General features: G+C 36.8%; 1 protein-coding gene across 19 annotated transcripts in view; it reads right to left on the reverse strand.

Moving 5' to 3' along the window:
• The window catches only part of celf4 (CUGBP, Elav-like family member 4), a 1,311,271-nt gene that overhangs the window by 626,594 nt on the left and 656,817 nt on the right, over positions 1–27,860 (reverse strand). For all 19 annotated transcript variants that reach the window (XM_051930108.1, XM_051930103.1, XM_051930106.1 and 16 more), the window contains exon 3: positions 2,234–2,282. In XM_051930108.1, coding sequence (XP_051786068.1) covers positions 2,234–2,282 — 49 coding nt within the window. The remainder of the gene's footprint in view (positions 1–2,233; positions 2,283–27,860) is intronic.

A 27,860-nucleotide genomic window follows, 5' to 3' on the forward strand; every position in this document is an offset into this window, starting at 1 on the left:
TTCAGTTTGCGTACCGCTCAAGCAGGTCAACTGAGGATGCCATATGCTCTGCCGTTCACCTCTCCCTGACACATCTGGATAAAAAAGACACATATGTCAGGATGCTATTCATAGACTTTAGCTCTGCCTTCAACAAAATCATCCCTCAAAATCTGGTTGTAAAACTGAGCAGGTTGGGCTTGAACACCACCCTCTGCAATTGAATCCTGGACTTCTTGACAGAGAAGCCCCAGTCAGTTTGGATGGGCTGCAACACTTCTAGCATCATCACACTGAGCACTGGAGTGTTGCAGGGCTGCGTGCTTAGTCCACTGCTCTTCACCCTGCTGACTCATGACTGAACAGCCACACACAACACCAACCACATCATCGAGTTTGCGGATGACATGATGGTGCTGGGACTGATAAGCAGGGATGATGAAACAGCATACAGAGATGAGGTGGAACGGCTGTCTGCATGGTGTGAAGACAACAATCTATCTCTCAATGTCGACAAGACAAAAGAGATAATCGTCAACTTCAGAAAATCACATCCTGCCCACATCCCACTCAGCATCAACGGTTTAGATGTGGAGGCTGTTAGGAGTACCAAGTTCCTCGGTGTGCACATAACTGAGGAACTTACGTGGATGCATAACACCTCATCACTAATCAAGAAAGCCCAGCAGAGACTACACTTCCTGAGGAGGCTGATGCCAGCAAGTCTTCCCCCTTCCATCCTCACCATGTTCTACAGAGGCGCCATTGAGAGTGTTCTGACCAGCTGCATCACTGAATCATATGGCAAATGCAACATATCCAACCGCAAGCGCCTGCAAAGGATAATGAAGACAGCAGAGATTATTGGGGTGCCTCTCCCTTCACTAAAGGACACATTTTACAAACGCAGTGTGTGCAAGGCCTGTAGCATTGTGCAGGACCCCTTACACCCCTCACATGGACTTTTCACACTTCTGCCATCCAAGAGAAGATACTGCAGCATCAGAGCCAGATCTGCCAGGCTGCAGGATAGTTTTTACCCCCAAGCTGTCAGACTCCTTAACACCATGCTGCTCCCTGGGATCTTCCACACTGCCTTCACCACCTCTAAAAACAGAACTTTTATACATGCAAGCCACTTTCCTGTAAAGATGAGTGTGCATGTAGAAAAGAACTGAAAATCTCATACTGACCTTTAAGTATTTTGACATTCTTGATATCCTTCTGCTATGAAACATTCTGACCTGTCATTGTTTACACATGTCTTAAACAACTATTATCATATACTGATAATTTCTGTATTATCTATATCTATTATTTATTTATTATATTACATATCTATTGACTATATTTATGTATCTAGATTGCAAATACCATACATTGCATCAATGTTCATATTGCTAACTACACGTCAATATTGCTGCTACTTCTTTGTCTTGTCTTTGCACAATGTCTTCTCGTTTGTGTTTTAATTTTAAATTTAAATTTAAATTTTAATTCTATTTTTAATTTATTATTTGCACTTCATGTTGTTACATTGTTTGACCCTGAGCTTCGCAATTTCGTCTATCTGTATACTTGTATATGGTTGAGATGACAATAAAGTTCACTTTGACTTTGACTTTTGACTTTGACTTCAGTACTGTGTATAAACCAACTGCAAATTTGGCAAACAATGTAAGCAAACACATTATTTTTCAGAGATCAATTATTTCTCTATTCTAATTTTTGATGTCTTTTGTCAGTTATAAAATGAAAGTGACATATATTATTTCCCTTTTGATTAGGAGATCTGTAGCTTATACAGTTTCAGCCTACTGATGAAGATACACATGTAAGTAAGGTTGGCTCCTAGGATACTGATGTTTCACCTACTCCTGCCAAGTTCCATTAACCTTGATTTAGCTTTTAAATTAATGTAGATGGTCATGCTCAGAGCTCACTCTTTTAGGGGACAACTGTAATTCCTTGAGCCATTTTTCATTAGGACATAGCAGTTCTGTCTAAAATCTTACCACTTTTCAGCAAAAAGCAACTTTTTTGTTTTTGTCAATAGTCAACTTAACCTATGCACACTTTACTTGATTTAACAGTCTTTTGATTTGCCTTTTACAGTAACTCTCTCCCCACCCTCATCAAGTATCAGACATTTAAGCTGTTTATTACTCCTTCACTCTACTCATACAGAGCAACAAAAGACCAACACCAGTCATCCGCTAATATCACATAGTTTTAAATCAAAGATTGTCATTACCTCCTCTGCTCTCACTGTCCGCTGGCTTCACCTGAATTGGCCGATTCATCTGCAAAGAGCAAATTGAAAGCCCGTTAGAGTTCAACACGACATGTTGGATTAAAAACAAACAAATGAAAGCTATAGGCTAGAGATTTGTAAAGGGCAAGGTTATCTAACTTCTCAGCACTGTTATGGAAATGTTAGCTCTTTTCAATTTTTCTTACAACACCACTCATTACAGGGCTCTGGAAAGCCAGAACAGGAGTAATATCAGTTGGGCAGCAGTAGTGATAGATGTAGCATGTTGAAAAAGAGTGAGTCGACCCCTTCTCAATGGAGCCACCCACAGAGTGCCGAGCTCTCTGCTGTCTCTGATGAAGTGTGACTTTTCACCTCTGGCATTTGTGCAGCTCATGCTGGCAGTATGCCACCTGAACTGAGACATGACCTTCTCAGACTGTAGGGAATCCTTAGGGTTTAGGTAGAAGCTGAGAGATTTAATTAAAATGGATTTTAATTACACTCACACAAAGGTCAGTGAGAAAAGGAGACAGGGAGGAAATACTCGTTGATTCCTTCTTAATCTTAACTGAGTTTAAGATTATTTTTCCTGAATGATCAGTTTATTCACTTCAGTCCAAGTCCCTTAGCTTGTAGTGCAGCAGAACATTCACATTGTGCTACCAAAACATGTGATTCAGCAACTGAAGCAAATACATGCAGAAAAGCTAACAGCTGTTTTTACACAAAAACAGCCTGTGCATATATATACAGCTTGAGGAAAACTTCAACTGACATGTTTAAAGACATTTAATACAGAGTGAAATTCTCAAGCTGAAGCCTCTAAAAGCAGTTATGGTGCAAGGACACCTGCACACATTGAAATTGTTTGCTTTTTCTCTAAGCCAATTGACTACATATGTGTTGCAGAACAACAACTACAATGCACTACAATACAATACAGTCAAGAGCTTTCACATTAACTTACTTAAGCATCTGCATTTATTCATTTACTGTAGCGCAAGCTAGGGCTTTAAGATGCAGAGTAATTATATTCAAGCTGCTGTAGTATAATATATATATATATATATATATATATATATATATACTGTATATATATATATATATATATATATATATATATATATATAAATATATATATATATACTGTATATATATATATATATATAACAGAAAAGTAATTGGAAACATCTGTGAATCTATATGGTGACAGTGTAGAAAAACAAAAAATAAGGTGTTATAACAAAGGCATTAAGTTTGCACAGGGTTGGACAAAATCTCAAAAGGGAACCTCCCGAAGAAGAATTAAAAACACACACATTTCTGTGGGCAGATAGGGACTGCTGAGGGAAAGTAAGGTCTGTCACTGTAAATCATTTTCCAGGATTGAATACGTGGGGAACACCAATGGGAGGTCCTGAAGGAATGGCAAGGAGGTTGATAATTCTAGGCTGATACGGGAAAACATAGACTAGAACAACTGGGAGCATTTTGTGTTTTACACAATCTTGCAACCTAGAAGTTGAACTGGCATTATGGTCCTTTTAAGGCTTAACAGGGTTCAAAATTCTTGAACATCAAGGGCGAGCACATTGTAGTGACATTGTACAGTTTAGCCTACAAGAAACACAGAGATTAGTTTTATAAGATGAAACCTGCTTGGAGAAATCAAACATCTAAAGTCAAATTTAGAGCTGGGGCCAAGGCTTACCAAAAGGTAATAGAGAGAGAAGGCTCGTATCAGAAAGAAAGAGAGAGACAGGACTTCAAAAGGCGAGTGTTTTGTGGTACTCGGGAGGTGGACATGTAGGAATACTACCTCAACTAATAAATAGGGTCTATACTTACTTAGGAGGGTGTAGTGGGGCAGAAGTATTTTATTTGCCTTTTTCTTCCTTTTGTTACTTGGAGTGGTTCTCCATTTGATCATTCCCTTCTTAGCTTTGTCCTTAAATAAAATCATTTTTTAATAAAAACTTGAAATATGTTTAGATTTTTAAGATTTTTTTCATGTTGTGAGGAACAAATTAATTATTTTATTCTAATGCTTGTTGTTATTGAACATTGTTAATTTTTTAATGATTGTTAATATTCTCATCATTGCCCTTTGTGGAGCTATAAACTCTGGGCATTGTTACGCATGTGAAGCACACAATACTAATCTAACAACATGACAGTCAAGCTACCAAAGATGACCATGCACATTAAACAGCATCTACATTTTAAGAACCTTAAAGGGAAGACACAGGAGTCACATTCTAATTTTTATTTATTTTTCTTCTTCAGCTTCAAGTTTGGCATAGCCACTTGTGCTGTGATGATTATTCTATCATGTAGCATATTGACGATTACAGATGGCTTAGATCATTCTTCTTTGAAGGTCTGAAAGAAAGTCCTTATTTGATCATTATCACTCTTACTGTAAAAATTGAAAGAGGGGACATTCTCTAGAACAACACCAATTAAAACAATAATGGTTTATGAAGTAAAGCAATATGATAAAATCACTGAAAAGAGTAAAGTCTGATCAAAGAAAACATTTAAGATTCATTTATTAACATTATAGAACTGGGGGTTGAAAGATCTGGTTCTAAAATGAGGAAATGTAAACAACACATTTAAACTGACAAGCATATGACAAGCAATACTATGACCAAGGTTTAGAAAATACCAAATCAAATGAAAGTCACAATAAAAATTTAACAACATTGTGTTATGTTAAGGTATTATGGACAAGAATTTATTGCAGGACAATACTGAGATGTCAGAAGAAATTAATCTTCAGAAGTGTTAGGCAACTGATTCTAAAAAAATAAGGAGCCTGAATGTACTCTGTACAGACAAATATCCAACTAATAGCCAATAGTTTCCTTATTACTGTAGGAGTCCAGGATAAAAGCCCTTAACAGTCATGACTGTTATTTCCCAACAAAAACTGGTAAAGAAGTCTCTAGATGACTCCTTTCAAACTGCGGTCTAATGTCATGACGTTGTAATCAACTAGAATCATACAAGTAAAATTGATCAAGTGATGTTAACAAGAAAAATGACTTGCTCAGTCTTTTAACAAGTATGTATTTTTAACAAAGTTTTGAATGATTAACAAATACAAAATAAACACTGGTAGTTGTATTGCACGGTTCCATACATACAGTTAGGTCCATAAATATTTGGACAGAGACACTTTTTTCTAATTTTGGTTCTGTACATTACCACAATGAATTTTAAATGAAACAACTCAGATGCAGTTGAAGTGCAGACTTTCAGCTTTAATTCAGTGGGGTGAACAAAACGATTGCATAAAAATGTGAGGCAACTAAAGCATTTTTTTAACACAATCCCTTCATTTCAGGGGCTCAAAAGTAATTGGACAAATTAAATAACTGGAAATAAAATGTTCATTTCTAATACTTGGTTGAAAACCCTTTGCTGGCAATGACAGCCTGAAGTCTTGAACTCATGAACATCACCAGATGCTGGGTATCCTCCTTTTTAATGCTCTGCCAGGCCTTTACTGCAGCGGCTTTCAGTTGCTGTTTGTTTGTGGGCCTTTCTGTCTGAAGTTTAGTCTTCACCAAGTCATGCACAATTGAGTTAAGATCAGGTGACTGACTTGGCCATTCAAGAATTTTCCACTTCTTTGCTTTAATAAACTCCTGGGTTGCTTTGGCTGTATGTTTTGGGTCATTGTTCATCTGTATCATGAAATGCCGCCCAATCAATGTGACTGCATTCAGCTGGATTTCAGCGGACAGTATGTCTCAGAACACCTCAGAATTCATTCGGCTGCTTCTGTCCTGTGTCACATCATTAATAAACACTAGTGTCCCAGTGCCACTGGCAGCCATGCACGCCCAAGCCATCACACTGCCTCCACCGTGTTTTACAGATGATGTGGTATGCTTTGGATAATGAGCTGTTCCACGCCTTCTCCATACTTTTTTCTTGCCATCATTCTGGTAGAGGTTGATCTTGGTTTCATCTGTCCAAAGAATGTTTTTCCAGAACTGTACTGGCTTTTTTAGATGTTCTTTAGCAAAGTCCAATCTAGCCTTTCTATTCTTGAGGCTTCTGAGTGGCTTGCACCTTGCAGTGCACCTTCTGTATTTACTTTCATGCAGTCTTCTCTTTATGGTAGACTTGGATATCGATACGCCTACCCCCTGGAGAGTGTTGTTCCCTTGGTTGGCTGTTGTGAAGGGGTTTCACCATGGAAATGATTCTGCGATCATCCACCACTGTTGTCTTACGTGGACGTCCAGGTCTTTTTGCGTTGCTGAGTTCACCAGTGCTTGCTTTCTTTCTCAGGATGTACCAAACTGTAGATTTTGCCACTCGTAATATTGTAGCAATTTCTCGGATGGGTTTTTTCTGTTTTCGCAGCTTAAGGATGGCTTCTTTCACCTGCATGGAGAGCTCCTTTGACCGCATGTTGTCTGTTCACAGCAAAATCTTCCACATGCAAGCACCACACCTCAAATCAACTCCAGGCCTTTTTATCTGCTTAATTGATAATGTCATAACAACAGACTTGCCCACACCTGCCCATGAAATAGCCCTTTGAGTCAATTATCCAATTACTTTTGAGCCCCTGAAATGAAGGGATTGTGCTAAAAAAATGCTTTAGTTGCCTCACATTTTTATGCAATCGTTTTATTCACCCCACTGAATTAAAGCTGAAAGTCTGCACTTCAACTGCATCTGAGTTGTTTCATTTAAAATTCATTGTGGTAATGTACAGAACCAAAATTAGAAAAAAGTTGTCTCTGTCCAAATATTTATGGACCTAACTGTATGCTTGAGGGAATTAACATTAATTCAGTCAATTTTTCTAACATACTTACCTGGTCAACGGTTGTTGGAAACCTGTGTCTGTGTGTGTATATATTGATAATATAAGAGGAAGGTGAGATGCAACACTGCATGGGGTTTTGACTATAGGCCTACCAACTCCTTTTTAATTGTCTACATCTACTGATCATTTATGTTTAGATCATGTCTCATCATGCTACAAGGTTGATAAATTACACTGCACAATAATTTTTTTTGAAAAGTCTTGCTTCCTGAAAAGTTTGTGCTGATTGTGACAGGTACCTACTGGGTATGCACAAATATAGTTTTGATTTTACTGCATCACGTAGGAACTCAGAAATAGATATTTATATGTTTACTGACAATAATGTATTTAGTCACGTTTATGTTTCCCATAAGCTATTAAATTCAACAGAATTAAAAGTGTTTTGCTCCTAATTTTTTTTTGTATTCAATGTCTGGTGCATCATGTTGCAGTGTCCAACAGTAGTCAGCAAGCATTGATTCCATTTGCCCTGGTATCGTAGCAATGTCCTGGTGAAACCTTTCACCGTGTTCGTCACTGACAGCACCGAGATTTGCGGGGAAGAAATCCAAGTGTGAATGGAGGAGATGAATCTTGAGTGACATGTTGCATGTCATTGTCTTGTATGCTTTGAGAAGTTTGTCTACCAGCTGAATGTAGTTTGGGGCTCTGTATTGCCCAGAAAATTGTCAACAACATCTTTGAAAGCTTTCCAGGCAATTTTTTGTGGGTATATGTGATGTGTTATTCATGATCAGCACCCAAAAATCTATAAGAAACACCCAACAGTGTTCAAGAAGCAGTGTTAACAGCATCGAATCCAAGTTGTCGGCCACTTGGTTTTTCCAGGTCTGGCAAACGCCTACATTGCTCACAAGCAGGCCAACTCCCAAATCTGCCAAAATGTGCAGTGACCTGACAAAGAGACATATGTTTCCCAGAAAAATATCAAAATAAAAAAACAATATCTCAATCATTGGAGTTTGTCTAAGTATTGCAACTAAAGAAACAAAAAATAATATATACAATATTCCAAGCTAGACCAGCTTCAGGTAAACCTGACTTGAATGATAGATTGATCTAGACTACTCATTAAGTTCAAGTTTAATTTGTTTTTGTTATTATTACACAAACAAGAAGTCAACAGTTTTTTTTTATTTTAATTCCCGAATAAGATCATATTTTGAATATTTCATTTATATTTCAATAGGGAATAAGTGTCAAATAATTATGAAAAATGATCATCAGAATTTGTGGGAAGTATCCCGATATTTTAAGCTTTGGTTATTTGCTTGAGGATCAGAAAGGGTACACATATAGCAGGTGTTGTTAGCATGAGCCAGACTAAGACTACACACAACGATGTGTGATTTTATAACTGCACTGTTGCCTGAATGAGAGTAAGTAGGGTGAGTCACAGCTTGGAAATATCATATTCGAAATCCAGAGAGAATCAAGTTAGTGTTTTTCATTTCTTTGATAGAAATCAAATTGCTTGATTTTTATTAGCAAATTGTGTAGCATAAGCCTTGGGGACTATAAAAGTTATGTAAAGGTCTGGAGAAGAATGGCTGTAACATTATAGGAATTCTCAGATAATTTCCTCATAGTCCTAAGCAAGCACATGTAGTTGCCTAAATATACAATGAAAACCAGCAATATGAATACACTTGCATACAAACTCTTAGATAACTAAACAGTTGCATGTGCATAATAATACTCATTGCCAGATGAGAATACAAATGTAACATTCTCAAACTCCAATAATTCGAGTTAATGCCACACAGGATCAAAGCCCATCTTTGCAAATTCAGGCACAAGTCCAACAAAATGGTCACATATGTACAACAAGCCAATTTAGCATTTGAAATTAACCTAACAGCCATGACCTTGAAATGTGGGAGGAAAACCAGAGTACCCAGAGAAACAAAAGGAAGACATGATGAGAATTTACAGACTCTACACTGACAGCAACCTGAATGTATGAGGCAGCATTGCTAACCATCTTGTCGCCAAGAATAAAATTATGTGGCTACAAAAACATATCACACAAATATGAAACTCCACACAAATATATGGCAATGTAAAGAAATGCAACATAAAAGCATTTCCATATAGTTACACATGCATTCCGGACAAATAAACAGTGTGTTTGAAATACATTAATACGTTGGTAAAACACACATATTACAGAAAAACACAATATATGCACAAAGTCACATATACACATAACTTTTAAAAATGATTCTCATTTCTACATCAACTTTCATTTACTTCTTTCCTTGGACACTTCACTTATCTTTCTTTTATGGTTTCACAATTGTGAATAATCCTGGCAAATACATTGCACACTGCTGAATATGAATTTGACAGTGATTCTTTTCTTTGTACTCAAAATGACACTCATGTGTCTGACTTACTGATGAATTAACACCAGCCAGTGTAGCTAAACAGACACCAGTCACAATCAATGACTCCAAGATCAGGTTCTCCTCTAGGGTGTTGACCGTCTTCTTTCTTTTTCTCCCTCTAGCCCAACAACTTCACCTTCAATGACCTGCCTGTAAAACTGATTACATTTGCTGATAAAATCCAATCAGTTTAAACTAAGATGGGAAAGAAGGTTGGAGGATCAGCTAGTCAGGTGCCCTTTTGAAATCTGAATCTGCAACGTTTGAAAGTACACCTATTTATATAAACAATTTGGAAGTGAATACTAAGAAAACAGTGGAACAGGATGTGGATTTTAGGAGAAACCCTTTCTCCACCATATTTGTTTTTAAATGATGTCACAGTCAATAGGATGGAATTATTAAAACTCCTGAGTTTTAACTTTATTCATATTCTGAAACTACAGAAACGCATTATGTCATTTACCTAAAAAGCTAGACAAAACATTTATTCATTAAAACTGAAAGAATCCTGACTTCCTCCCAATTGATTTGGTATGGCTGTCTATAGATCACTTAAAGCATAAATCTCAATTAACCTTTTTGTTAATAAGGCTTCAGGGTGAAGCTAAACTCTACACCGTATATACATGTACATCTCAAGTCAGAAAAGAGGAGGAAATATAATTAAAACTACAGTCACCAAGGAAATCATTTCCTAAAGTGATAACCATCTGGAAAACCTTTAATCTCATTCAAAACAAGAGCCACTCACCATGTTGACAATTGCTTTCCTACAGTCACCAATCTAGTCCATGGCAGGCTTTGATTCAACTTGGTCCCCGACAGAATGGTGACACAATAGTTAACACTGCTGATTCATAAATGTTTGGTTCAAATCCTGTGTCTGATAATGGCCTGCTCTCCTGGATTAACAATGCATTTTTTGAGTACTCCTATTTTTATTCCACATTCCAGAGGTGTGTTTTAGGTTAATTGCCAATTCTATCTCAGTATGAATGACTGTGGGTGTGTTAATGAGTGGGCCCTGTGATAAGCTGATGTTGTATCTCATGCTGATCCATGCCACTGCCTGATGCTGCTGGATAGACACTAAGTGAGATTAAGAACATTACATTATGCCTGTCTCCCCAGGAGCTTCAACACTAACTCATCACACCAAATGTAGCTTAATAAGGAACATAAGTTCATCTCTACATGTTATGAAATTGGTAATTAATTTCTTGCAGGGTGAATATTACATAAAAAGTCCATAATTTTTCCATAATGATAAGCACATTGACATTTATGCTATAGTGATCTGCACTATATACATGTGAGATGCCCAATAACAGCAGATAGTTGCCAGAGAGAATGTGCACTCTGAGCAGGTGACAAAAGTACTTGTGCTTGCGTTATTCATATTAATATCTACATATATAACATCTTATCTACATATTGTATTGTTTATAGTTTAATTGTAATTTAATAATCCTTGTACCAGCTAGATTTATTAATTATTCCCTAAACTCCTCATTCAGTACCAGTAATAATAATAATTCATTACATTTATATAGCGCTTTTCTCAGTACTCAAAGCGCTATCCACACAGGGAAGCGAACCCACAATCTTCTTACTGCAAAGCAGCAGCACTACCACTGCGCCACCTGAGAGGACAGTAGTTGTGTACTAGAGCTTACCCTGGCACTCCTGAGTAAAGGAAAGTAACCTGTACGCCATTAGGATGTGGGAGAAAAATTCTCCTTTATTTGTTATAACAACTTGTTTTATTGTTTATAATTATTATTTTTTTCTTTCTTGAAGGGTTAGAATCTGGTCCCTGATACAGTATGTGCCTATGTGATAATAAATGGTAAAGAATCCATTCATTTTATCAACCTTGTTTGCAATTGGATTAGCTATAATTTCTTTGTGAATCTGCTATCTTCAACAAACTCAGTTTTTTAAAATTTGTTTCTGTTATGTAATCTTTTATGTGTGTAGTCACAAATGTATTGCAGTTAGATAATTTTTCTGTTTTAATTATTTGTGATATGCTGAACTTTTAATTTTTACAGTATGCTCATGCTATCACTGTTTTAATCATGAATTTATTTTATCAAAATTTATCATTGTATTTATTGATCTTTGCCAATATTTATTTAATTAGTCATCTATTCAGGGCTTAGCATGCTCATAATGTTGCCACAAGATGGCAGCAAAGAGTGAACAAACAAGCTTTTTAAGGTTAATTTGGTTTTTAGCAATGTACAAGCAAAGTACTTTTAAAGGCACAGTCCTCCACTAACAGACCCACTACTTTTAGATCTGGCTTGTTGCTTCATTAAAATGGTTGAGCATCTCAGACTGCAATTTTTCTATACATGCATTTGTCATTTTTTATTTAAGAAAGTTGTATTTTTTTATCTATGTTATGTGAACTTTAAGAAGCATGGTCGTTGTACATGCTTGGCAATAAATGTCTGACTTCTTCTAGCCATTTTGTACACCTATTTCACCAACCCTGGCGCCTTCAAACTCAATGCAGAAACAAATGTTCAAATGAGACCAAAATGGAACTCTTCAACCACTTATAGGACTGGTATATTTGGCACCACAAAACAGGTGTATACTAAGAAACCAATCTCATACCCACTATGAAATATGCTAGTGGATTTCTTTTTGCTATAAGAGAGTACCTGGCCTTATAAAGCACACTGCTTTGCAACAGCACCTGGGTTTCCACACTGGCCACAGGCAACTAGGCAACTGTTTTGGCATTGTCCTTATTCTTATAAATCTCTTGCAACCCCACACCTCACTACACACACACATGCAATGCAAATTATAAGGAGCTAAATGAACTCTTCAGAAGGGTTTCCAAAGGTCAGTAGATAATTCCTGATCTTTAAGAAAGAAGAGCAAATATCCTCATCTTCAAACAGCAGACCAGAAATATCGCCGTGATACACCTAACCTGAATACCAATTAAGTATTCTAAGCAGATGATATTAAAGGGCTTTATTCTGACAATTACACTCTATTTAGACTCAAACGATTAGCAAGTTTGGGATGCAATGCTGGCCACATTCAAAGTCTTGTATCTAGTCAAGAATTTGTTTTTAGATTTTACTAGTGTACTAGTTCTGTTATCCGGCTTTGCCTGAGTCAGGAGTATTAGAAGATCTAGGTAACTAAATACTTTTCACTATAAAATATTATAGATTTAAGGGCTAATATTACTGACAGGTAGTGTGGTGTTATGGTCTTTGGACCTGGAACTTCAAACCCTGAGGCTGTGTGTTCTAATCCTGCTATTAACACTGTGTAGCCATGAGCAAGTCACTTCAACTACCTATTTCCCAAGTGGAAAAAAACAAAAGAAATGTGACCAACTGCATCTCAGATGTTCTAAGTCACCTTGGATAAAGGCATCAGTCAAGCAATATGTAATAATAATATTATTATATCACTGGAGCTGCTTACTCTTAAACATGCTATACACCAGGGGTAGGCAACGTCGGTCCTGGAGTGCCACAGTATGTGCAGGTTTTTGTTCCAACCCAGTTCCTTAACGAGAACTCAATTATTGCTGATGAAGCACATATTGCTTAAGTGACATTTTGATGCTTCATTTTAGTGGTCTCGCTTGTTAAGGTTCTCCAACCTTAATTGCTTATTTCAATCTTAAACTGCTGCATTCAGTGTTTTAATTGCTCCTTATTAGCAATAAGATGTAAAACAGGGGTAGGCAATGTCAGTCCTGGTGAGCCGCAGTGGCTACAGGTTTTCATTCAACCCAATTGCTTAATTAGAAACCAATCATTGCCAATCTCAGACCTTATTTAATTTTATGGCTTGTTAGTCTGTGCAATGTAAGGCTTTTATATCGTAGATTTTTTTCCTTTCCAAGGATATCATCCAAATGATTTGAAGCCTAAAACAGATCATTTTCAGTCTGTCACATTTTTCTATTAAGTGTTTTATTAAATCAAACCGTGCATGATGAACACACACAGATGTAATTGGAAAAAAGCTAGCTGGAGAACTGCTGGCTGCTTTGTCTTTTACATCTAATTGCTAATAAGGAGCAATTAAAACACTGAATGCAGCAGTTTAAGATTGAAATAAGCAATTAAGGTTGGAGAACCTTAACAAGCGAGACCACTAAAATGAAGCATTAAAATGTCACTTAAGCAATATGTGCTTCATCAGCAATAATTGAGTTCTCGTTAAGGAACTGGGTTGGAACAAAAACCTGCACATACTGTGGCACTCCAGGACCGACGTTGCCTACCCCTGCTATACACAGTTGTCCATTCTTAAAACATTCCTTCCTTAGGCCAATTCCTGTTTTTTTCTGCTTTTCCTAGTGACCTGACTGTTGTTGATGGTCATCACAAAACACGATTTTACAAGAAAGTGTATTCTTTTGAACTTAATCAGGTAATCAGCTAATGTATGTATGTTCCCTCTAAGCTGTGGATGCACACCTCTTTTGTGGGTGTATCACAGCACTTTTGAAATGCCATGCAGGAGTTATTTAGCCGCTCACTCCCACTTCCACACAGACGTTTGGAGGAGCAGTGCAGCTGTTATCATGCTTTTCACTCTTTGGTAATGCACCTGCAGCTTCTGAAACACCACAGGTCAACCACCCGCCAACCTCACACTTGCTGGTTATGGTTTGGTGCTTTATTGTGCTTGATAAATTCTCCACCATTGGGGATGGGGATAAGTACAACATAAAAGTCTGATTTAAAAAAAAAGTCAGATGAACCACATTTTAGTGAGGTTATCTGGATTTCACTTAATGCCTGATATTGGGAGTCATTTCATTGGGTACAGATAACATTTATCCTAGATTGCTTAAGTAGATTAGTGATTACTTACATAAAGCCTTAATGAAAATGTTTTTTCATTTTTCAAGGAAAATTCCTACAGAGTGGAAGCTATCAAATGTTGCCCCATTATATACAAGTATATAAAGGTGATCAAGCTATTGTAAGTAACTATAAGCAGTGCATCATGGATTACTTAATGAATGCAGATATTAAGGAAAATATACTATTACATGCTACATACACATCCATCATCAAATGTTTTCAGACAGAAAGTATGACTGCCTGGTTTGGGAAAAGCATACAGCAGGACCTCAAGGCTCTGCAGAGAGTGATGCAGTCAGCTGAACACACCACACAGTGTGTACTCCCTAACTTTCAAGACATCTATATCAAGCGATGTCAGACCAGGATAGAAGAAATTGTTTGTGACACCAGCCATCCAAACAATTTCCACTTTTTTGTATTGTGGTCAGGTAAGTGCTACCACTGCCTAAAATCCAATTCAAAGAAAGCTTTTTTTCCCACAATTGCTCCTCAAGTTGAGTAAGAAAAGTGTCTAGAATTACATGATGCCTTATTGTAAAATCTCTTACCATTAAGTTATTTAAGTTACTAAGTTATTTACTTAGTTATTATTTATAACATATAAGTCTAATAATGATTTTTGAATATTTATAAAGTCATGTATTATCCCTTTGCACTAAAGGCACAATCATTGGAGTTGAACACCTGAGCATTTCACTACATATTGTACTATATGTCTAATTTATTTGTGACAAATAACATTTAATTTGATTTGATTTGAACAGGCATAGCCATGGACTGCCAAAATAGGTTTGAATGGGGGCGTCATTTTTCACTAGTATATTGGAATTCTCTGAGGAAGCAACAAAAGCATATGATCAGAGAGGGGCATATGGAATTAGTTATCTTGACTTTTTTGAAAAGAAAGCTTTTGATAAGGTCAAATGAAAGTTCTCTGATCAATCTAAAAGAAATAAGTTCAAGATGCAGTGTATAGAGGAGTGCAATAATTGGCTTCAACTCAGGAAACGAAAGGGTTATGAGGAACCTTTTCAGAATTACGTAATATAAGTAAATGTAAAACATTATTCATAGGAAATAAATATGTTAAATCTGAATTTACAATGGGACATTTACAACCTATATTCAGACAGTATACAATAGTGATTAAGAATACTAATAGAATGCTAGATTATATAGTTCAATGCAATGAGTACAAGCCTGGGAAAGGTATACTTAAGTTTTATTAAAAAAAAAAACAAAAAAAAAAATAGATGCCTCATCTGGAATGCTGTGTACAGTGTTTTTCTTCAATATTACGAAAAACCAGCATTAGAGAAAGTTCAGAGAAGTTTTTGAGACTGATAGCCAGATCTATGGATTTCACTTATAAAGGAAGATTAAAAGGCTCATAATTTTGAAGGGAATTAGTACAGTGGATCACAGCCATTACTTTAAAATGAATTATTTAACAAGAACGAGAAGATACAGATGAAAATGGTTTGGTATAAGTATCATAAGAATATGAAAAAGTTTTTCTTTACATTTATTAAAGAGAACCATATAAGACTTACTTTAAGTTACCAAGTAGTGTTGTAGGTAGCAGTAGTTCTTTGAGGACAGTCAAAAAAGTAAACGTTATTTTGGAAAAATTAGGCATGTAGGACTGTCATATTTTGTTGGACTAAATGTCTGGTTCTCATCAAAACTGTTCTAATGTTTTAATCATACTAAATATAAGACTCACTTAATAACATTTTTGTTTTTATATTAAACATATAAGGCTCCATCACCTACAGTATTCTTTCCAGTCCTAGAAATAATGAATAAAAGACCATCTTCAGAAGACCAAAGTTGACAGGCAGAAATATACCTGGAGAATGTGAAAAGAAAAGATGAGGCTAGATGATGCAAGGCCTCATATGCTAGAAGGAGAATTTGATAATTGTGTGAATTACTAGGCAGCCAGTGCAGTATTTTAAATGTAGGCTTAAGAGTCTCTTGGTAGACCATACAGTAAACTTTTACAGCCGGCCAATTCAATAATTCATACGGCAAAGAAGCAACATCTGAGTGGCCCAGCCCGTGGTCCTGCCAGGACTCCAGAGTGTAACTAAAATGGTCTCAAATGCAACCAAAAATAGCCTTTGGCGATTATCATTTCTACTTAGTTCACCAGTTGCGAATGAAATCAATGAAACTTTAAACTAATTATATTGTAACAGATGCAAAAGGCCATTTTTTATCGTTAAGTGGATGTGCTGTTAACGTATGTGTCTGTATGGGCTCCCTCTTGTATATTCCTGAGCTGCATAAAGGCTACTTTGTATCCTGTGCTGGGTGTGAGGAAGTCACAGTGAGAATGACATCAGACTTGGAGACACGCGGTAAATATTTGTAAGTACTCGGCGCTGTTGATGGGCCAGCTGTGTATTACAAATGATGAATTTCAATGAGAAGCTGGTTACACTTGTGCCAGAATAATGATCAAAGGGCTGAATATGATGCAACTGGTCATCAAAACTAAAGGTAGGCATGCAAAACATTTAAAATTCATGTGAACATCATATAGGTCCCCTGTTCTGAATATAACTGTGCCCTGTGGAATTTAGTTGTCCCTTCTGATTTGGAGCGGCACACTGAGGTGTGATTGTCACCGATCTCTTTGTGTTCACGCTTTTGTGCATAGTTTCTCTTTTGATCTAATGCATACTCCATGCAAAATGCTGGCCTGTCCATCAGTAAACATGCACGAGAAGACATCTGCCTGCTGTTTCATCACGTACAATGATGTGATGAAGTCTGCTTTTTAAGGTTGAAGTTGTATTACAGTCATTTTACCGGGGTGCTCTGTGATTGATGGTGGACAATTTTGACGTGCACACTATATGTTCTGTTACCAATAAATTCTTCAATAGGAACTCATCAACAAAGAAACAGGGAAAATAAGATTTAGTAAAAAAAAATAATAATAGTAATAATTATAATTAATCATTACTTGACACCCAAGAACTCTGTACAAAGACATTTTAGAGACAAATCTTTAAAATAAATGTATTAATCCACTTTCACATCATACGTGGTGCCTTGATCTTCAACATTTACTCAAGTAGTTTTTTTTTTAGGGGGGGGGGAACAGTTTCAACAGAAAAGGCTTTGTTGTGGAACTCAAATTTATCCTGTGTCATATAAGTGATGAAAACTGTGTGAATGAAATAGTTTAAGTTCTAGAAAAAAAAATCCCTTGCCAGTCATGACCACCCATTTAAACTGTGGGAGGATCTCATATTTCTAAAGTGAAGCAAATGTTATTGCTAATGCTGTGTATTTTTTTGATTTTATGCACTTTTAGATGTGCCTGGGTCAGATGCAAGAAAAATGTTTGTTTATTTCAAAAGTGGAAAAAAGTATTGCTACTACCACAGATTGTGTTGAGTTAAAGCTTTTTTTTTTTTATACATTTTTGATGTGCCTGTTTCAGATATGACCAAATATAAAAGGGAAATAATGAACAAATGTTACTTGTTTTTAAATACATTCATTTGTGTTGATTTAAAATTTGTCCTTACCTGCTGCTTACTGGCAGCTACATTTCTTAGTCTGAAAATCTGGCCCAACTGGAATTGTAATTGAATAGCCCTGTTTTACAGTATACCAACTCATGTGTTACTAATATATGGATTAAACATTCTGTCATGTGGAACAAGGTGGTCACTTGATGACCAAAGAACTCCAACTATGACAGACTTTCTAATTAAGTTAACATTAAAATAAACTGCTGCAGAGGAGATGTATCATTAAAATAATAAGTTGCTATTAATGATTATAGTCACCAAGATTGGGTGTTTCACTTATTTAAAAAATAAGTTGAATAGAATGGTCTATTTCCATATACTGTGCCTTATCACTATAGCAATGTTTGCATGTACAGCAGCACTGGCATATAAACCAAATACTATATTCATTCCAATCATCACTCTGGTAATTAAAAACAAGTCTGTAATAAAGAACCATTACTGGGCAATTACTAGAGGCACATCTATTACACACAATGGAAAATGAGAGAGTGTGTGAGCAATCAGCAGTGTTATTTTCATTCCAAAATGCTAAACAGCAGCAGCAAACCTTGCAATTTAATAATATACACAGGTGTATAGAGATTGTTCCTAAATTACACAGACACTTAATGTCCAAATAATTTCATGTACCCAAGCAGGATGTAAATACAATGCACTCTGACTGAAACAACACAGTTGTATCAGATTTGGAATATGTTGATCCACTTTTCTTTTGATAGTGAAACAAAAGGAAGTTGTAGCAGGTGTATACATGTAAAGGCAAACCTAACAGGCACAAACAGCTTATTAAAGTGTAATTCTTAGATGTTGCCATCTGAATATGTAAATATGCAGAATCAGTTTCACTTTTTTATGAGTAAAACATTGATTGGCTTTGTCTTTCAGAGTAGCTTTTCTTTGCATATACAGTGCTATTGAAGTCAACTCATATCAAAGGAAAATTGTGCACAGCCATGGAAAGTGCTACTGTAAGTGTCTGCTAATTACATGACCATTTACTAAAAGCACATCCTTTGTATGTGTGGAAAGAATAAGACTGGAGTAAGAAATGACAGGAATGAATTATCTCTCTAAGTCAGTCTACTTTAAGTGGGATTATCTAATGCACCACCCAAAGGAGATGTCTGAAGAAATGTGTACCCAAACCACATCCTGTCAGCAAGTATGGTTTTTGTGGAACAAAATAAAAACAGCATTTTTAGGCAACATAATGTACATTTTTGAAAAATACAATTTTTAATCTTTCTGATGCAAAGCATAAAGCAAAATCCGCTCAGATTCTTGTGTGCATACTCTATCACCATAATCATTTTAACAGTCATTTTCTATGGTTACACAGGTTAGCCACATCACCCCAACATCTGTTTTCTCCTCTCTTTAAAGTCGTTGGCATATATATACTAAACTCATCATTTTCTGTCACTTACATTGCTCTCCTTAATAGCCTATTTTGAAATGCAACTACATAGATAGATAGATAGATAGATAGATAGATAGATAGATAGATAGATAGATAGATAGATAGATAGATAGATAGATAGATAGATAGATAGATAGATAGATAGATAGATAGATAGATAGATAGATAGATAGATATTTGTCCCACAGACCAGAATGACTATAAAGCAAGAAGATTAAAAAGAAAGAAGACTTCTGACTTGTTTGTCATTGTCACCATGAGGCATTATGAAGACATACTGTAGGTCTGCTGAATAATTCAATGGCTAAAAGTATTCAGTGTTAGTGTGTCAGACAGAGAATGTGCAGTATTGCTCATAATTGCACTTAATTTTGTATTAATTCCTTCCTTCATTTCTTCCTTCAGGGGGTCCAGACTGCCTCCCATAACTGAGCTTGTCCTTTTAATTAACTTGTTGATTTAAAGGACCTTTCCTGGCATGACATTACCAGCCCAACACACCACAGAGTAGAAAATCACAGTTATAGAGGATGTGAAGGATATCACTTTGTATATTAAAGATACACAGTCTCCTAAGGAAAAATAGACTGCTCAGCCTTTTCTTAAATAATTCCTAGTTGGTGTTTCACAAGAGAACTCATATAAATCATATCTAGTCTCTCAAAGGATTTCACAATGTGAGACATAAGTGCCAGTGATCTGTAGTCATTAGGTGAAGAGGCACCTGATTTATTTGGAACAGGAACAATGCAGGATGTTTTCCACAGCAGTGCCACTTTCTGAAACCTTATGAACAGGCTAAACAAATGAAAAATGACACCACAAAGTTGGTCAGCCCAGGGTTTAAGAACTCAAGACTAAATCTGGTCCTACAGCTTTTCCTGTCTCCTTATTTGTTTTTCAGTTTTGGACAGTCCACACTTATGGTCAGAGGTGGATTTGTAACTGCACATTCCAGTTCATGTGAAGGAGTTGTTGATGTAGTTGAGATGGTGTGGGGACATGGTCATTGAAAGAAGGTGGCAGTGGGAGGAAAAATCTATTAAGAATTTGGTTCAGGGCATTAACTTTGTCCACATCCCCTTCTAGCACCCAAGCCCTGGATTTTTTGAGTCTCATAATTATACCCAATCCATTCCAGACTTTATTCATGTTATTCTGAGTGAGTTTGTTTTCTGTTTTAGTTTTGTTTAGCTCCCTTTCCTTTACTCAGCTTTTTCTTTTGCACACACCATATGTTCTTCAGAGCCTCTTTGTTAACGGATATGAAAGCTCTCTTTTTCTCATTCAGGAGACATTTTAGCTTATTAGTGATCCAGAGCTTGTTATTTGAAAGGCAATGCACTGTGTTTGAGGGTACTACTTTGTCGACACTGAAGCTAATCTTCAGGATGGTCTGATCAAATTTTTTAAGGTCAATACCAATCACTGATTTCATGTTACTTGATCTTCCAATACCGATACTGTTTTTAATTTTTTTCCTTTATCTCTTTAAAAAGCTTTTTCACTAAGCTTCTGCATAACCAGACACATAGAAGCCTTTTGTCCTATATTAAAGTGTATTTTTATAATTAAAAAACTATAGATCACATTTCATTAAATGTTCATTTTTATTAATAAAACGAAATTTTGTAGGCTTAGTTCAGTGACCATAAAATACTAAAATTCTTCTTCCTCTGTCGGCTGCTCCAGTTAGGGGTTGCCATAATGGATCATCTTCATCCATATCTTTCTGTCCTCTGCATCCTGCTCTGTTACACCCATCACCTGCATGTCCTCTCTCACCACATCCATAAACCTTCGCTTAGGCCTTCCTCTTTTCCTCTTCCCTGGCAGGTCTATCCTTAGCATCCTTCTCCCAATATACCCAGCATCTCTCCTCTGCACATGTCCAAAGCAATGCAATCTCACCTCTCTGACTTTGTCTCCCAACCGTCCAACTTGACCTGACCCTCTAAGGTACTCATTTCTAATCCTATCCATCCTCGTCACACCCAATGCAAATCTTAGCATCTTTAACTCTGCTACCTTCAGCTCTATCTCCTGCTTTCAGGACAGTGCCACTGTCTCCAACCCATATAACACTGGCCTCACTACCGTCCTGTAAACCTTCCCTTTTACTCTTGCTGATACATATCTGTCATAAATTACTCCTGACACTCTTCTCCACCCATTCCACCCTGCCTGCATTCTCTTTTTCACCTCTCTTCCACAATCCCCATTACTCTGTACTGTTGATCCCAAGTATTTAAACTCATCAACCTTTGCCAACTCTACTCCCTGCATCCTCACCATTCCACTGACCTCCCTCTCATGTACACACATGTATTCTGTCTTGTTCCTACTGACTTTCATTCCTCTCCTCTCTAGAGCATATCTCCACCTCTCCAGGGTCTCCTCAACCTGCTCCCTACTATCGCTACAGATCACAAAGTAATCAGCAAACATCATAGTCCACGAGGACTCCTGTCTAATCTCGTCTGTCAACCTGTCCATCACCATTGCAAATAAGAAAGGGCTCAGAGACGATCCCTGATGTAATCCCACCTCCAACTTGAATGCATCCATTACTCCTACCGCAGACCTCGCCACTGTCACACTTCCCTCGTACATATCCTGTACAACTCTTACATATTTCTCTGCCACTCCAGACTTCCTCATACAATACCACAGCTCCTCTTGAGGCACCCTATCATACTAAAATAAATACAATTTCTTTTAAAATAAATACAAATAAAATATGTGAAAAAATATTTATCCATAATACATAAGGCATAAAAGAAAAGAAAATGCTTCTCATAATTACAAGCTGTCATATTGTTTAATTTTTTTCGATAATGTACCCCATATATATATATATAGGGCGGCACGGTGGCGCAGTGGGTAGCGCTGCTGCCTCGCAGTTGGGAGATCTGGGGACCTGGGTTCGATTCCCGGGTCCTCCCTGCGTGGAGTTTGCATGTTCTCCCCGTGTCTGCGTGGGTTTCCTCCGGGCGCTCCGGTTTCCTCCCACAGTCCAAAGACATGCAGGTTAGGTGGATTGGCGATTCTAAATTGGCCCTAGTGTGTGCTTGGTGTGTGGGTGTGTTTGTGTGTGTCCTGCGGTGGGTTGGCACCCTGCCCAGGATTGTTTCCTGCCTTGTGCCCTGTGTTGGCTGGGATTGGCTCCAGCAGACCCCCGTGACCCTGTGTTCGGATTCAGCGGGTTGGAAAATGGATGGATATATATATATATATTTATATATATATATATATATATATATATATATATATATATACACTGAAGAAGTAAGGGACACAAAGAACAGATTAAAGGTTGGGGGAATTTCCTGTACAGTATAATGTTTGTGGCTCCAAGTGATCAATGACGATTGGTACTATGGTCAAAAGATAACCAAAACAGACTTCAGGGGTTTTTAATGAGGTAGTGGCAGGAAGTACATAGACGGAGGAAATGGGTGACGTGTAGAAGTGGCGATGGAGATGACGTCAACATCAGGGCCATAAATTAGGTCATTAGTGTTGGACTGGAGGTGAAGTCAATGGTGTAGGATGGAAGTGTCACCAATTGCGTGCTATCTCGGAAGTGAGGTCTTCCTCATGACTCTGGTGAATATCCGACAGACCCGGCTTTTCGTCTTGTGTTTTTCTGGTAAGAAAGGGAGAAAGGCATTAGTACTACAGGCCATATCACCATCTTTTGTTCTTTTGCACTCTGTTGGGCCTGTTGGCTGTCCCCTAATTGCGCATGTGTGACTATATTTATATTTATAAATGTATAAATATATATTCAAGCTTGGGTCACTAATTTGCACAGGAGACAAGTAAAAGGGAACAGTTTTCCAAGGAATAATATTTTTTTTGCTGAACTGGCAGGTACAAACACAAAACTTTTTCCAGAACAGCTTTGTCAACAGCAGAAAAACACCCATGGAGCGGCTGTCAAACGTGGTGCTTCAGCTCTCGTTTCCAGGTCAAAAGAACACAAAGTCCTCTTCATCAAGCAGGCCTCATGGCTCGGAGGCAGTGACTGGAACAGAGGCAGTCGGAGGGAGAGAGGACAGAAGAGGGCTTGATCTTTTAAATGTTCCAAACCTTGTACAAAAAGCACATTGCGTGGAAAGGCTGCAAGCCTGAAGCCGATCCTACAAAGCAGATGGGTAAGAGTGTGTTTGTCTCCTATTTAAATATTGTTTAAGAGGGAGTTTCTGAAGGGCAGCTGTGTTCTTTGTTTTACTGTTAAGAGAGGCAACACCGGTCACAATATATACACACTCACAAAGTCAATTAATTGCTATTGGCAATTAAACATAGCTTATTATAGGTTTTAATAATTTTTAATCATTAATTACATTACAGCTTTTTTTACTGTTAAAGTATACATTTACTATATTTATACAGGTGTGCTTTTTACTTCAGTGTATCAGCTAGACATTCATAATTCTTGAGGTATAATCATAAATATGGAGTACTGTTTTAATTATGCAGTACTTGTTTCTTACCAAAACTTTTACTGTATGCTACACAGCAAAAAATAATAAACACAGTACAAATCATTAAACAAGCCACAGATATATCAAATGTTCATAAGTTGTTTATCAAGAAAATACAAAACTGACATGGTTAAAAGGTTTATGATTAAAAGACACATTTTTCTGTTAAGCTAACATGACTATTGTTAACTAAGGAGCGATTTCAAATTTGTCTTTATCTATTCTTACTCTGATTGAAAATGTATAAGCTGCTGCACTTAAAACATGCTTGCTGTCCAAGCTTAAATAAGATCCGTTTTAAGTTAAAGGATAAAATAAAGAGGTCTAAATTCAGTTCAGTAGATTTTCTTGGCATTTGCCAAATTGCACAGGATGACTTCTTGATTCCTTTTTTTGCAGTTTATTACTCTACTTTCTTTAACATAAAGGCTAATGTTTGAATCGCCTCTGTGCTCTCTTGTAAAAAAAAAAAAAAAAGTTGTGCTGGCTCAATTACTATAATATGTCGCGTAAAGGAGTACTGCAACTAAATTACAGTAAAGCCTAGAAAAGCAGGGTCTGAAAAAATCATTTTTGTGCTTGCCCAATTTACTGATCACTGATTGAGTCTTTTTAGTGAAAATCAGCCGAATGATTGGACCATTTTTACTCAGTATCGTTCCCTTTGACTTACAATTCATTTGCCAGTCATTCAGAGCCATTTCAGTGTCCTGGCTCCACTTCCTCACTATTCTGGTGGTAACAGGTTGCTGTCTAATAACAGGCTTGGACCTGGGAATAAGATGAATCAGGTTGTGGTCAGATTTGCCTAAAGGATCCAGTAGATTACACTTAACAGCACCTTTAAAATTTGAATACCGATGGTCAAGCTTGTTATTTCCCCAAGTGAAACCAGTCACAAAATGATAGAAATTTGTCATTGTTCCTTCTAAAGTCACATAGTTGAGGTCACTGCATATTATATATATTTGTGTACATGCCCTGTATTTAAAAAAATTATTTCTTACAGGTGTAGCAAGATGGCAAAATGGTTAGCACAATTTCAATATGCATTTAGATGACTCAATTTGAATTTGGACCCATTCAAGATATGTAAAAAGGGTTTCTACATTTCCAAGTAAGTGCAGACTAGCCTTAATGATGACCTTGCATTGACCCAGCGTTAGTCGGTGTGGATGTGTGCATTCATTTTTACTATAACCTCGACGCTCTGTCCAGGGTTAGTTTCTGCCTGTGCTTTTCTCATTAAAGAATACTAAAACAAAACATGTTGTTAACAAAACAATACTGATTTCATTAACTAAATCTAAAATTAAATGAAACACATGTCTGAAGAATAGAACTAAGAGAAAACAAAAAAATAAGGAAAATTAATTTTTATAATTTTGAACTTCACAATGCTTGTTTTGTGAATAATGTACATGCGAGCAGCCATAATATTTATGCACATGACCCCAGTACTATCTGATTTAACAGTGAGCCTTGTTATTAGTTTTGCTGCTAAACAGATTAAGTTTTAAAAAATACATGTTTATTAAAGGGTGTCAACTGAGCTATTTACAATCTGATTTTCACAGGAGTCTGATTTTTTTTCACTGCTATGCTAACACCTCTTGCCATGGAACTTATCTCATAACTGTAGCAACTGGTAAATAAGTTGCCTTTTATGCATGTGTACAGCATTCAAATTTTACAAAATGCAATTTATTTGCTGTGGAAGAAAAAAGGATCCCCTTCTATCTATCATGCAATTAAATGAACCTGGCAGGACGAAGCCTGTCCTTTACACAAGTATTTCTTTTCATGGAAAGGGAGATCCCAGCAATTAACAGATTAACAGGGGGGATTCTTTGAACAAAGACATAGTCTGATTTATACCCACTCAGCTCACATAACAGATTTGCATATCTCAGTTTTATGATATAAAAGAACACATCTTATTGGTTACAAAAATAACTTAATAATACATCATTGATTTCTTAAACCACAAAAATCATGAGCTCTACACTTTGTCTCCTTGATTCTGCTTGTTTAAAGTCCAATCCCCATACAGGGCCCTTGTACCTTCGCAGATCTTATTTGGGCAGGCGCAACTGCTGGTCTTTACTTGTCAGCTTGAAGTCTGTGAATGAAGTTTGCAATCTGCTTGTTCTTCCAGAGCTATATGAAGCTGTGTGTGTACATGATGTGACCTTGAACCATTCTCCATCTTACAGTTGCAGTCCTTCTCTTAAGACAGTTTTCTAAGCAAGGCACTTTTCACATTTTTTAACCATTTAACACTTTAGCTCCCACAATGCATACAGGTAGGCTGAACAACAGCCATGGAAAACAACTCCTCTATGCCCCCTACATTGGAAAATATTTTTATTCCATGAAGGGTGATGGATCAGTGAATGAGATGTTGTAATGGACAGGTTCCAATCAGGGAAGAACCATGAAATAAGCAAAAACCAATCAGAACATAATTAGAGTATTGGTTTGGAAAAATACATTTTCACTTGGCCACTCCGTAATGCTGACACTATGTTTACAAAAGTATGTACCTCTTGAGTCAAAAACAGATTAGTGTGGACAAAAGGCAAAAACATAGACAAATGTATGCATTTTTAAATGCAAATGTAGAAGCATGGACTGGGCCTAAGGGACTGACTGCCATTGCACAACCAAGCCAGCATTTTGAAAAAGGTTTTGGGAGCTCTGTTTAGAAAATAATGTTAGATCAATTATATGCTTACAGATAAATCTTTACAGATTTCAGATTTAAGGTAAATTCATTTTAATGCATCTAAGCAAAACAGACAAAATGTAAATAAAATGTTCCAATAAGGTTTGATGTAGTGAATTTTAGCATTCTGATTTTCAAGTATATAACCCTTTTTCTTTACAGATTTATATGGTATAACTGTAGTTTGTAAACATAAGTCACAAAGACAATTGCAAAATTGCTCAACAAATCCACAAGCAAGAAGTTCGCAATGCAATCTCAGCACTCACCAACACGAATGGAGATAAAATCATTGACCATAAAAATATAATGCACACATTTAGAGACTACTATAAATCCTTATATTCTACTGAGTTTAAAGAAGACAACACACAATCTAATGCATTTCTGGATACATTACAGATACCACAAATAGATACTTTTAGTGCAGAGGAACTGGATAAAACTCTGGCGCTATCAGAATTACTAGATGCTATAAAGTCACTTCAGAGCGGGAAAGCAGTAGGCCCTGATGGCTACCCTGTAGAATAGAATTTTATAAGAAATTCTCCACTCATCTAGCTCCCCTCTTATTAGAAAACATTTACAGAAGCTAGAGACAATCAAATTCTATCTCAAACCTTTCGCCAAGCATTAATCACCGTCTTTCCTAAACAAAATAAGGACTTATTACAATGTGCATCATACAGACCAATTTCACTTCTGAATAATGATGTTAAGATACTTTCCAAAGTCCTAGGTAGAAGGATGGAGAAAGTGCTGCCTTCGGTAATATCACAAGATCAGACTGGATTTATTAACCCTTTAACCGCCAACTCCCTAAATATTCCCCACGCCAGGCGAAATCTGAACAATTTTCGTTTTTTTACTTTTTTACATTTTTTTTTACATTTTTTACATTTATTCAAGCAGTATTGACCACTAAATGTTGTGCAAGTTCTAGAAATGGGCAAACACATAATAAAACACAAAATGTACCTTTTCTCAGGCTTCTGGATTTATTGTCAACTACAAAAACGGAACAGTCAAAAGTAATTCAAAAGTCAAAAGTAGTTCAGTCAATCATAGTTTCATTCCCAGTATTTGAGTTTGCTGTGCCACAGGCCAAAGCAGGGAACTGCACAAAGTCCTGGATTGCTGGGACACTTTGAGCAGAAGGTCTTGACGTCTCTACGCTGACCCTTCTTTGAACAGACATGACAGCGTTTTTCTGAAAGTCCAAAGTCCTTACATTCATCTGGCAACACTGCTGAAATACTACTCATAGGATCCTCTTTGCCAGTGTATACACGAAATCTATAAATGTAACC

The sequence above is a fragment of the Erpetoichthys calabaricus genome, chromosome 7 (genome assembly GCF_900747795.2).
Source record: "Erpetoichthys calabaricus chromosome 7, fErpCal1.3, whole genome shotgun sequence".
Taxonomy (NCBI): domain Eukaryota; kingdom Metazoa; phylum Chordata; class Cladistia; order Polypteriformes; family Polypteridae; genus Erpetoichthys; species Erpetoichthys calabaricus.